The sequence below is a fragment of the Bison bison genome, unplaced genomic scaffold (genome assembly GCF_000754665.1).
Source record: "Bison bison bison isolate TAMUID 2011002044 unplaced genomic scaffold, Bison_UMD1.0 scf7180017864108, whole genome shotgun sequence".
Lineage (NCBI taxonomy): Eukaryota > Metazoa > Chordata > Mammalia > Artiodactyla > Bovidae > Bison > Bison bison.
In genome coordinates this window covers 9,488,758-9,501,590 of record NW_011494680.1, presented here as the reverse complement: position 1 = coordinate 9,501,590, position 12,833 = coordinate 9,488,758, and the positions used below count along the sequence as shown (strand labels likewise).

The window sequence follows — 12,833 nt, the reverse complement described above, 5'->3', positions numbered from 1 at the left end:
GTGGCCTGACGGGGTTTGCCCCACACACCTCCAGCAGAGAGACAAGTCGCGGGATGCAAATGTGCAAATCTGCTCAATGAAAACTAAAACTGTCAAGTGACTCGAAAACATTCCTACTCTGATCTTACTATGTGGCAACTGGGGCATAAGGAAACAGGTGCAGTAAGTAAAGAAAGGTTTTGTTACTTGTATTAATGGAAAAGTGGAGATTCCCCAAACATAAACCAAGGAATGGTAAGGAAATCACGGTACAGTTACAGGAATAGAATATTATACTTTAATAGGTACATACATGTTGATGGAGAATTAAAACTAAAAAAAGGTTTAGTTTATATTTATTTATTTGGCTGTGTTGAGTCTTAGCTGCAGCATGTGGGATCTAGTTTCCTGATCAAAGATCAAACCCAGACCCCCTGCATTGGGAGCATGGGGCCCTAGCCACTGAACCACGAGGGAAGTCCCTGGAGAGTTCTTAAGTAAATGAAAAACTGTAATATTCAGTTCAATACATATAACACAGCACATATGGTACAAAGCTAATATGCAATGAAAAGAATAATTAGAAAGGATGGATAATGATGAACTAATAACAAAAAAAATGGTTAAAAGCTTAAAGAAAGAATTCCCAGAAAAATAAACTGCAAACAAAGAATAAATATAGGAAAAGATGCATGATTTCATCTATACTACATACACACAACTGACAAGAAACAGTGCATGCCTGCCAAGTTGCTTCAGTCATGTCTGACTCTCTTGCAAACCCCTGGACTGTTGCCTGACAGGGTCCCCTGTCCATAGAATTCTCCAGGTGAGAATAATGGAGTGGGTAGCCATACCCTCCTCCAGGGGATCTTCCCAACCCAGGGATCAAACCCAGGTGTCCTATATTGTAGGCAGATTCTTTACCGTCTGAGCCACCAGGGAAGCATCCTGAATTTAGGGTGGGCCCTAAACCAAAACTGAGGCCAGGAGAAGAGGGCGACAGATGACGAGATGGTTGGATGGCATCACTGACTCAAGGGACATGAATCTGGGCAAACTCCAGGAGATAGTGAAGAATAGGGAGGCCTGGAATGCTGCAGTCCATGCGGTTGCAAAGAGTCGGACATGCCTTAGCAACTGAACAACAACTAAACCAATGAGCAGTGTTGTTTTAAGAGAAGACACATGGAGAGACACACAGAGAGGAGAAGGCCCGTGAAGAAAAAGTGATGCTCTGGCAAGTCAGGGAATTCTAGGAACCACCAGGAGGCAGAAGAGGCAGGAGGATCCTCTACTAGAACCTCTGGAGGGAGTGCAGCCGGCTGACACACTGATGTAGGACGTCTGGCCTCCAGAACTGTGAGAGGATAAAAATTCCCGATGGTTTGGCTACCCAGTTGGTGGTAGCTGGTTATGTCAGCCCTAAGGAAGTACACTGTGCTCTCAATGAGATCACTCAGGAGGTGAATCTGGAGAAAGAGGAGGTCCGAGAACTGACTTCGGGGACCTTCCAGTGTTTAAATGCTGGGAGCTGAGGAGGAAACTGCCAGTGAAGTGGGAGGACACCCAGAGAGCAGTGTCCCACAAGTCAAGTGAAGAGGAATGTCTGGGAGGAGAGAGAGATCAAGCATGCCGCTGTGAGTCTGAGGAATGCCCTTGGACTTGTGTCATGGGGTCACCAAGGTGACTTGTCCAGAGCTGTTTGCTCGAGAGCTGTTGGGCTTGAAAGAGAGCCGGAGGGGAAGAATTGTGAAGAGAGAATGTGGTCCTTCAAGGACCTTTGTCGTGACGGGGTGGAGTGAACTGGAGGTAGAGGCAGCTGGAGAGGGGTGTGGAGGAGAAGGGGTGCTGTATCATGGTTCCTATGGGAACGGCACAGAAATGAAGGGAAAACAGCAGGGCAGAATTTCTAGGGCAATGTCTTGAAAGGAGGGCTTCCCAGGTGGCTTGGTGGTAAAGAATCAGCCTGCAATGCCAGAGATGTGGGTTCGATTCTTGGGTTGGGAAAACCCTTTGGAGAAGGAAACGGCAACCCACTCCAGTATTCTTGCCTGGAGAATTCCAGGGACAGAGTAACCTGGTGGGCTACAGTCCATGGGGTTGCAGAGTCAGACATGACTGAAGTGACTAAACGCGCACACACGTCTTGAAGGAAGAGGGGACAGGTCTTGGTGCCCAGTGCAGGTGGCCTCAGTCAGGAAGCAGTGAGCGTGCTGGCTTCTCCTTCCCAGGGAGCGACAGCAAGTGACCCAGGAGAGCGGGAGGGGGAGGGGTTTCGGTCTGGGGACACGTGTGTGTGAGTGGGGTCCCTAGGCAGCTCGACCCCTGGTCTAGAAGCAGAAGAGCCAGCGCCTTCCGTCAGCAGTGGTCACGGCTGGTGCACACACATGGGGGCTCAACAGGTGAAGGGCTGGGCTTGACCCAAGCGTAAGTGATAAAGGAGGGGACAGGCGGTGCACAGAAGCCAGGTCAGGGGAGAAAAGAAACATGGGGGGCGTGCAGAGGAGGAAACATGGAGGCCTGGAGCAGGAGCCAGGCAGATGCGGGGTGGAGGACGAAGGGCAGGAATGGGGGCCTGGGGGCAGAGTCTCTGGCCATAACCATGGTGGGGCTCCAGCACGTGAGAACAGAGTCCTGGGGGAGAGGAAGTCAAGAAACAGAAGGACTGAGTGTGAGGGTCTACATGCCTGGATGGCCACCAACAGTGGCTGGGGCTCTGGGGGATGGAGGGGGTGCCTGGGCGAGTGTCGCGCTGAGAGGCAGTGCCTGGGGATCCTGGGGATGGATGGTGGGCTGGTGGATCTCAAAGCCGGGGGTCCAGAGAAGGGGAGATGGAAGGTGTGGAAACGATGAAGAAGAGCAGCTAAAACATACGGCTGCCAACCTGAGTATAATATGATGGTTACCAACCAACATGCAGGTGGTTCTCCAGCTCAGAGCAGCTCAGATAGTGGTGTCATAGACACGACTGTGTGTGTGTGTAACAGGTAACAAGGGCTAGAAACCCCAGCTGCTAAGAAAAGCCTGCCAGCCCCTTCGCTCCTTGAATTCCAGCCTCAAAGGAATCTGAATGGCACTAGAGAGGAAAAACTCGTCCATTTAAAAGTGTTTTCCCGATTAAAAGCATCCGCCACTGGCTGCCATGTGCAACATTTCATTTATAGTTTCTCATCCCCCTGGAGTTCTTTACTCCACAGAGAGTGGAAACAAGTCAGCTCTTTGTCTTTTCAGAAAGGCCTGGCTACTTCTGTTCTACTTCCTTCTTTTTCTCTCACTGTGATTTTGACCAATCATGTGAGCTTGGTAAAGGGAAGTCAGCACGGTCAGAGGGAGGGGAGAAAGTAATGTACCAGGAACATGTTTCATGGGTAAATCCGCCTGAAGAGTGGCCCAGAAAACCCCAGAAACACAGGCTCTTCTAATTACTCATTCAGAGTCACGCGAAGCAGGCTCTGTTGTTTTAAACTGAACATGGGCAGCCCCCGCGTGGGTCAGTGCAGTCATTCGACAAATATTTATTGAGTACCTATTGCATGCAAGGCACTGTGCTGAGTGTCTGGGACACAGAGATAAACCAAAACTGCCCAAATATTCACACTGCAGTAGGTGCACTGAAAGAAATAGAAAAGAGAGAGTGGGTGGTCTCCAAGAGTGGGCTTGGGAGAGACACTGAGATAGGACCCTGGTGGGCTGCAAACCTGAAGAAGCCTAGGGCCGTCTTCATCAGGAATTTTTTGGCTTCCCTGGTGGCTCAGATGGTAAAGAATCTGCCTGCAGTGCGGGAGACCTGGGTTTGATCCTTGGGTCGGGAAGATCCCCAGGAGAAGGAAATGGCAACCCACTCCAGTATTCTTGCCAGGAGGGTTTGCTCAAGGATAAGCCCACTGCCACTAGGGTAGGGGGCCGGGCAGGACCTATGAGCCCACCATCTGGGGCTACATCCTCGGGCAGGGCTCTGGGGGAGCTGGAGGCTGAGGAACAGGTCTCGGTGCACGGAGAGGGCAAGGCTGCAGGGTGGCACCTGTGGCAGGGCACCATGTGGCCCTGGGCATCACCTCTCTGCTCTGGTGGCCCTGTGGTCACAGAGTTGCCCTTCTGGCCTTTGAGCAGGACCCCAGGCTGAAAGTGAAGCTGGGGAAAGTGCCTCCAGCTCCACCTTGACCTCAAAATGAACGCCAAAGACAACAAACTCCTCTTAAATTGGGGATGGAGTGACTTTTGGCGACTCAGTTTTAAGCCTTCTGAAGCCAGGGAGTGAGGTAACACAAGTGTCTTAAAGCAGGTATTCCATGGGTGGGGAAGGAAGGACTCATCTGTGAAAGGCTACAAAAGCATCTAAAGATTTTGGGTAAAGGTCACTTGAAGTAATTTTCTTCCATTTTTTTTCCTGCATAGAAAAAGTCAATATGAACCTGCTTTTAAAAACAACGACCAAACGATTCAATTCAAGAAATACCAGGTATCAATTGTTTGGAGAGCATGACTGAGAGAGGCCAGGAGGGGCGTGGGGTGGGCACAGGGAGGAGGAGCAGTCAGGTCTAGGGAGGAGGCTCCAGAGGCAAAGGAAGGGATTCCAGGAATCAGGGACAGAGGAGAAGACCCCGAAACAGGGAAAGGGATGAGGCCCCAGCTCAGCTTCCACTGAAATCATCACTGGAAACCATGCAGCTGTTACCGGGGGGCTTCCTTGTTGCTGGTGGCACCCGTCCAGACGATTTTGTGGAATTGACCATTTCTGCAGACTGGTGGTTCCAACTCAGAGTTATTACAAGGGATGCCCTATCTATACCCTGTTTTCTTGATCAGTAGATACTTCAATGAGGGCAGACTCAGACACTCTAATGTCAAAGCCTTTTGTACTAAACAGGCTGAGAATTACATGATCATAGACTGAGGTATCTGACCTGCCTTGTTCCTCAATTTCCAATTTAAATGTGTCCTACCCTCTAACACGAGAAGGCAAAATGTATCTTGAGCATAATCACGATGTGACACAAAGACCTGCATCTTGGCAAAAGAGATTCTTTGGGGGAAAAAAAAAACTAGAGATATTATTAATTCTGAAAATCAAAATCTATAAAAGGAGAAAATACGTATCAGCAAAATGTCAGGTGCAGATGACCACAGGGCAATTCTGATCATGAAATTACAGTGGGGTGCAGAGGAAAGGACCAGTTATCTAGAGTCAGAGGAGCCACAGTGGAGCCCAGCAATTCTACCACTAGCTGTAACCTTGGACAAGTCCAAGGTCACCCCTCCATCTGTAAAATGTATCGAAGTGAAAGTGAAAGTGAAGTCACTCAGTCGTGTCCGACTCTTTGCGACCCCATGGATGGTAACCTACCAGGCTCCGCAGTCCATGGGATTTTCCAGGCAAGAATACTGGAGTGGGCTGCCATTTCCTTCTCCGGGGGATCTTCCCAACCCAGGGATTGAACCTGGGTCTCCTGCATTGCAGACAGACGCTTTACCGTCTGAGCCACTAAACAGCAATATAAATGCTTTCAGGGTTCTTGGGCTTGAGTTAAATGACGGAGGTAGAACTGTTTTATCATCCAGAAAGAGTTAAAGAGATGTTACTTGCTGCCATGATTATAACAACAACTTTGATTTTCCCACTTTTACTGCAGTTTTGTTGTTGCTCAGTCGCTAAGCACTGTCTTTTTGTGACCCATGGACTGCAGCATGCCACAACTTCGTTACGGTGAAGGGGCTTGTGTAAGCCAATGAAGCTGTGAGCCATGCTGTTCGGGGCCACCCAAGATGGATGGCTGGTTCATAGTGAAGAGTTCTAACAAAACACGGTCCACTGGAGGAGGAAATGGCAACCCACTCCAATATTCCTGCCCGGAAAATGCCATGGACAGTATTGCAGCTTTACTCACACATAACTGCGTGTTCTTTGACTTTTGGTACTTTTTATACCCCCAAAGCTCAAGAAATGTCTTGATTCCCCTGAATTACAAGATGATTTATCTGACCTCCATATTGCAACTGTGAAGTCCCAACTTCCTTTCCTTCTCTGTTTGATGAGTCTACAAGCCCATTTCCATCTCTGCTGAAGGAAATTCCCACAGATTTCACCCACTCCTCTTTCCAAGTTCATTTTTTTCTCTTACATGAGGCAAGGGCTGGAAAGCAGTTGGACAAAGTCTCTCTGCTTTGAAAGTATCAAACTTCCTTTGCAAAAGGGTCATTTTTCTACTTCAGCACAAGATGCTTTTAATACCAGAAAAGCACTGGATACAGCTGACTCAGTTGGGATTTCTTAATCTCCACTAAGTGGAGAGGAAGACGGGTGGCTGGAGAGGTGGGTTGGTCGATGACACTGGAGCTCCGAGGAACCTTTCAGAACTCATCCTGAGACAGGAAGTGATGAAATCAGCTCTCACAACTCACTTCCTATCTTGACGGGCCCTGAGGGAGCTTGCGGAGGGGAGTGGAACATGGGGAAGTGGCTGGTGGGGAGAGGGAAGAATTGCTGAGAGGAGAGTCTGGGAAAAGTCCCAACACTGCCCCTCACATGCCCCACCCTCACCCCTGTTTCCTTATTCTTCTGGGGCTGGGAATCAGTCAACTGGTTTATTTCTGCTCTCAGTCTACTGTTGCAAAAACTACTAAATTTAACCATAGCCTCTTGTGAACACTCAGTTTCCCAGATCTCTGATGCTACTGACAGTGCAAATGGAAGAAAGAAAGAATAGAAGTGTTTTATAGGTTACTGATCGTTGAGTTCAAATACCACTCAGACTCACCAGTGCTTCTGTTTTATCCCATTTCCGCTTTCAATAGCCTAGTGGAGGTAAGGGGTAAGAAGGTTGGATTATTAGCAACCTGGGTGTCCTGTGTCACCTTATTGATTGTTGTTGTTTAGTCGCTGAGTCGTGTCTGACTTTTTGCCACCCCGTCAGGCTCCTCTGTCCACGGGATTTCCCAGGCAAGAATACTGGAATGGGTTGCCATTTCCTTCTCCATGTGTCACCTTGGGGCAGCTTTATGAATATTTACTATTCTCAAGTTATTCACTATGGGAAAGCGACAATGTTCATTACCGGCACATGATGGAGGGGAAAAGGAGAAGCAATTCAGAGATGACTTTCTTTGTACAGAGATGGTTTCAGAAAGGCCCATGAAGACGGAGGAGGGTGGGGAGAGCCAGTCACAAAGGGAACTGACTATCACAGAGGGATGGGGTGGCCAGCATGGTTGACAGCGATCGGATGCGTGCGGTGTAGGATTTCAAACGGAAACTGAGGCATACATGCCCCACCCTCACTGCCAAGGTGCAGGTCCCTCCAATATTAGAATAAGAAAAGCCACGAGCAGATGAAATGGGTGACAGTTAATAACAGACAACAGGAGATCTCAGTAGCTCCCCCTAGAGGGGAGGGCTGGGGGGGAGTTGAGGCGAGGTTTGCCCTGTGAACAAAGATGGTCTCAAGGAGATGCAATTCGATTGTAAGGACCTTGAGCTTTGTGCTGACCTCGCCTGCTAGGGGCTCCCTGGTGCTGCCGACCCTCCACAGACACTCAATTCTCCTGCTCTTAAACTAGACGTGGTTCCCGGCAGTCACTGCTGGGAGAGCCAGCCTGAGACGGATGAAGAAGAGCATCATCCTGTGCGATGGATGCAGTACGCTGGCTTGGACCATGACCAGGGGTGGGTGCCTCAATTGCTCCCTGGCCCCTCCTGGAACCCACAGTCTGAAAGTTAAAGATTAGAGATGGAGGCCTTGACTTGAACCTTAAGAACTATGTCAAGATAAGGTTTTATAAGATAAGCTATACAAAACCAGATACAAAGATAAGATAAGTGTGACAAGATAAGTCCTACCCAGACATAGCACACAACCCGATGTGCTAATTTCCACCCTACAGAACGGCAGGCAAGAATGACCCTGAGAACCCGGACAGGGATGACCATCCAGGCCTCCAGGCCACATGCCCTCCTTCTCCACAGCCCCCTTCCCCTTCTGAGAAGCAGGTGCATAAGCCTTTATGACACCCCTCAATGTCCGCATCTAGTGGGGACTCCCATGTCACCAGCCTTGGCAGGGCTCCCCCGCCTCGTATAATGGTGCCGAGAGTGACACAGGCTCATGAGCCTCTGCCTTTGAGACAGGACAGGACCCCTGACTCCTGTCCGTGCGGGGTCCAGAGCTGAGCCCAAGTCATCTCTCCTCTCACTCCCCAGCAGTGGTTTTCAAAGCGTGGGCCTGGGGACTCCCCTGGAGGTCCAGTGGTTAAGACTGTGCCTTCTGATGCAGGGGGTGCAGGTTCAATTACTGGTAGGGGAGCTAAGACCCCAACATGCCTCTCAGCCAAAAGACCAAAACATAAAACAAGCAATGTTGTAACGAAGTCAATCAAGACTTTAAAAATGATCCACATCAAAAAATCTTAAAAAAAAAAAAAACAAACCACAAACTGTTGGCCCAGAGCCTGGGGGTCCCACAGAGCCTCACAGGGGCGGCTTAGAGAGTTTGAGAAGAGGGTTCAAAAGTCAGGGTGGCCTCCCCAGCCTCCATAACAATTTTTCTTCTTGCCACACTAGATATTGGAGTTGCAGATGCCGTTTGAATTGCCTACTGGGATAAGGAACCTGTAGAGAGCCCCAGCTGTGCATACGAGGTGAGGGCTAAGCAGGACGACTTGCTCACTCGCCTTTACTGCAGGGAGGGGGACAGTCACCCCTAGGGTTTCTTCAGTGTCCCCTCACTGGCTCTGAAGCACCCAGTTCATGCCAGCTCATTTGACTCTACCCTCAACACCTCTCCTTGAAGCAGGAATGACCACACCCCTTAAACAGGTGAAGACACCAACCCAAAGAGGCAAAGGCGTCTTGACAGTGGCCACCAAGTGGCTGAGTATTGGCATCAGCTCAGTCCACGATGCTGGGCTCCGACTCTGCCCGCTGACACTCTGCTGCACAGCGTGTGCTCGGGGCCTTTCCTACTCAAACTGCTTTACCTGCGGACTAATTTGTTCCTCTGGTCTCATCTTCCCAGAAAGTTAAAAAAGAAAGGTGTTAGTCGCTCAGTCATGTCTGACTCTATGTGATCCCATGGGCTGTAGACCTCCAGGCTCCTCTGTCCATGGGATTCTCCAGGCAAGAATACTGGAGTGGGTTGCCACGCCCTCCTCCAGGGGCTCTGCCCAACCCAGGGATTAAACCCACATCTCTTGCATGACAGGCAGATTCTCTACCACTGAGCCACCTAGGCAGCCGGAGGCTAGTACTAGAAGTCTTACAAATGAACATTTCTCAGAATTCTAAAGACACATCCAACAAGAAGGAGTGAAAGTGGGGTAGACAGGGAAGGAAAACAGTTCTGTTTCCCAGAACACTGAGGCATCAGAACTTAGTAACTTAAACACTACATATAGGTCACTGAGAAGGTGCCATGCTTATACTGCATGGAGTTCATCTCCAGAATGCACGAAAGTGATCAGCTCAGTGGTGCTGTTTCTATCTTTCATGCAGAAATGAATACAAGTATAAAGAGGTGGACTGGGTCAGACACAAGAGCATCCATGTCATCATTCAACACGTGCACACACGTTCCAAGAGAAACACCCATCGCCACCTCCAAGGACCTGTCCTTCGAAGGTCTACTAGGAAACACAACCCTAATGCCTTCCCCCTGAAAGTGCAGTTCCATCCCGAGTATGAAGCAGGGGGACATTTACAGTGCTTTACAGCTGCTTTTTCATATGTCACCTGAGCAGAGAAGTCAATCAGCTTCGGAAGCAGCACCTTGCCCCCCTCATCGCTCTTCAGGAAATCCAGCAAACTGCCTGTTGATGAAGAAGAGCAAATCAGTGCAGTTCAAACATGCACACACACAAAGAAATCCAAACAAAATTCAAATGATCATTCCGACTGGCAGGGCAGGGAGGACGGACCAGGTGAAATGACTGCTTTACCATTCTGTGTGGTCACAGTGCCTTTTCCTGATGTTGGTCAAACCCAGTCCCCTCTGACCTGTCCCCTTTGACCTGTTGTGCGATGTACATGAGCTCCAGGTAAGAAAGGGTGATGGTGGATGCTCCTTTTCTTGCTACAGAGCATTTGTACCTGCCACCATGGCACGCGTCCTGCAGGGCTTCCCTGGGACAGAAACCAGCCTGTCTTCCCAGCTGGCACTCATCCGTGCCCAGCACGGCTCTCAGGCACCACGTAGGTGCCCAGTGAGGATGTGATGAACCAACTGCGCTTTGGAGGAAAGTGAGATATCACTTAAAAGGGAGCAAGTGTGCCCACCGGCATCGTCTGCAGCATCTCCGGACTTCATCTCTAAAACACGCCCTGCTCCTTCTTCTAGAACTTGTAGCACCAACTTGAGGGTGACCTTGGGCAAGTTCTGTACCTCGTCTGAGCCCCTGTCTAGTGGGCAGTTCCCAGGAACTCTGCCACAGTCCATGGGAGGAGGGTTTTAAAGCACGTGCCAGTGTGATGGCAGGTAGTGAGCACTCAGTGGATCCATAACACAGAACGGCGGTGCTCAGCCTCGACTGCGGGGAAGATGAGAGCGCTCCTCAGGGACGACATCAAGTGCCATCTAGCATATAGTAACTGCTCAGTACAAGGTGGGCACTGCTACCATTTACATTTATGGTTAAGAACACTACTAGTTAATTAATCCCACAGGTATCTATGAACTCCTGCTTAAGCGTCTGATCCTGAGCCTGGTTCCTGAACGGCAGCAGCTAATAGGTAATAGGGCTTTTCCAAAATGTATTTATCTTTTTATATTCATTCTCTTGGCTCTGCTGTACGGGCTGCTCTCTAGCTGCGGTACACGAGCTTCTCATTGCACTGGCTTCTCTTGTTGTGAAGCATGGGCTCTAGGTGCATGGACTTCAGTAGTTGTGGCTCCTGGGCTCCAGAGCACAGGCTCAGTATCTCTGGCACTTGGGCTGAGTTGCTCTGTGGAATGTGGGATCTTTCAGGATCAGGGATAGAACCCGTGTCTCCTGCACTGGCGGGAGAATTCTTTACCACTGAACCACCAGGGAAGCCCTGATAGGGCTTAAAAAAATATTCTTTTTTAGAAGGACTCCGGGAGATATTAATATTCTGAAATATATTAAATAAGAAAATGCAATATTCATCTTTCTAACCTATTCAGTTATGGCATCACACTGTAATCTCTATTCTCAGGAGGTCACTGTTAGTTCTGGATGATGGCTTAGGTATCATCTTCATTCCTTCTGAAGATTCTTTAGAAATCACGGGCAGTTAAATTAGCATTTCTCCTGAACTGGAGGAAGAAGGATGGTGACTTAAGATCCTTGATCTGAAGGGGACAGCAGTGGGAGAAAAGATGGCTTCTTGAAACCTCTTCTTCAGGGATTCTGTGATGATGCAGGAACTTGACCTTGACAAGTTTTTCAAATATTTACATTTTAAAGTGTCATTCTGAACATTTAGATAATGCTAGAGAGGACAAGGAACTGGTTTTCAATTTTGAGAACTCACAATTGGAACCCAAAATAATACTCATATGTGATATCTGTATTTCCTTATTTGACAAGTATGTCTGGGGGGCCGTCTAGGTTTAGGGTCTCATTCTTGAGGCCAGCAGGTACATGGAGACAACTGCACAGAAACTGGGAAGACAACACATTCATTTATAACAGACGACTTCCAGTGAGGTGGCTTATGAAAGGGCTTATTGTCCTGTGTTTTCTGATGTTTTTGTAATAAGCCTGCGTGCTAAGTCACTTCAGTTGTGCCAACTCTTTGTGACCGCATGGATTCTAACCCACCAGGCTCCTCTGTCCATGGGATTCTCCAGGCAAGAATACCGGAGTGGGTTGCCATTTCCTCCTCCAGGGGATCTTCCCAACCCAGGGATCAAACTGACATTTCTTATGTCTCCTGTATTGGCAGGCGGGTTCTTTACCACTAGTGCCACCTGGGAAGCCCTTGTAACGAGCCTGCTGTTGATAGTCTGAATTATCTGAGGAGTCTCTGAATGTCTAAGTGTTCTCCTTTCCGAGGGCTGGGCCGTCACACGCCCGGGTGTCCTTTCTGAGGGCTGGGCCGTCACAAGCCCGGGTGGGGGCGGGCACTCACCCTTGGCCATGTACTCAGTGATGATGTAGATGGGCTCCTCTCTGGTGACCACGGCATACAGCCGCACCAGCTTGTCGTGCTGCAGCGTCTTCATGAGGTTGGCCTCCTCCAGGAACGCCTGCACAGACATTGTGCCTGGCTTCAGTGTTTTTACGGCCACTTTGGTGCTGTTGTTATAGTAACCTAGGGAGGGAAAAGAAGGGAGGTCGTGATTCATCAAAAACTTCATGCAGACTTAGAAGAATATTTAGCTATAGACAGAAAAAACTTCTATAAACTCTATAGTGTTAACATTATCTAAAACCTTTAGGGACTTCCCTGGTGGTCCAATGGTTAAGATGCTGAGCTCCCAGTGCAGGGGACCCAGGTTTGATGCCTCGTCAGGGAACTAGATCCCACATGACACAACTAAGAGTTTGAGCCTTTGACTGTGTGGATCACAATAAACTGTGGAAAATTCTTCAAGAGATGGGCATACCAGACCACCTGACCTGCCTCTTGAGAAACCTGTATGCAGGTCAGGAAGCAACAGTTAGAACTGGACATGGAACAACAGACTGGTTCCAAATAGGAAAAGGGGTTACGTCAATGCTGTATATTGTTACCCTGCTTATTTAACTTATATGCAGAGTACATCATGAGAAACGCTGGGCTGGAGGAAGCACAAGCTGGAATCAAGATTGCCGGGAGAAATATCCATAACCTCAGATATGCAGATGATACCACCCTTATGGCAGAAAGTGAAGAAGAACTAAAGAGCCTCTTGATG

The 12,833-nt window shown here is 49.0% G+C and overlaps 1 protein-coding gene across 2 annotated transcripts in view; it reads right to left on the bottom strand.

The window, feature by feature from the left end:
- The window catches only part of LYN (LYN proto-oncogene, Src family tyrosine kinase), a 75,829-nt gene that overhangs the window by 16,577 nt on the left and 46,419 nt on the right, over positions 1–12,833 (bottom strand). For both annotated transcript variants that reach the window (XM_010838968.1, XM_010838969.1), the window contains exons 10-11: positions 12,065–12,247; positions 9,704–9,780 (exon numbers count right to left, since the gene is read on the bottom strand). In XM_010838968.1, coding sequence (XP_010837270.1) covers positions 9,704–9,780; positions 12,065–12,247 — 260 coding nt within the window. The remainder of the gene's footprint in view (positions 1–9,703; positions 9,781–12,064; positions 12,248–12,833) is intronic.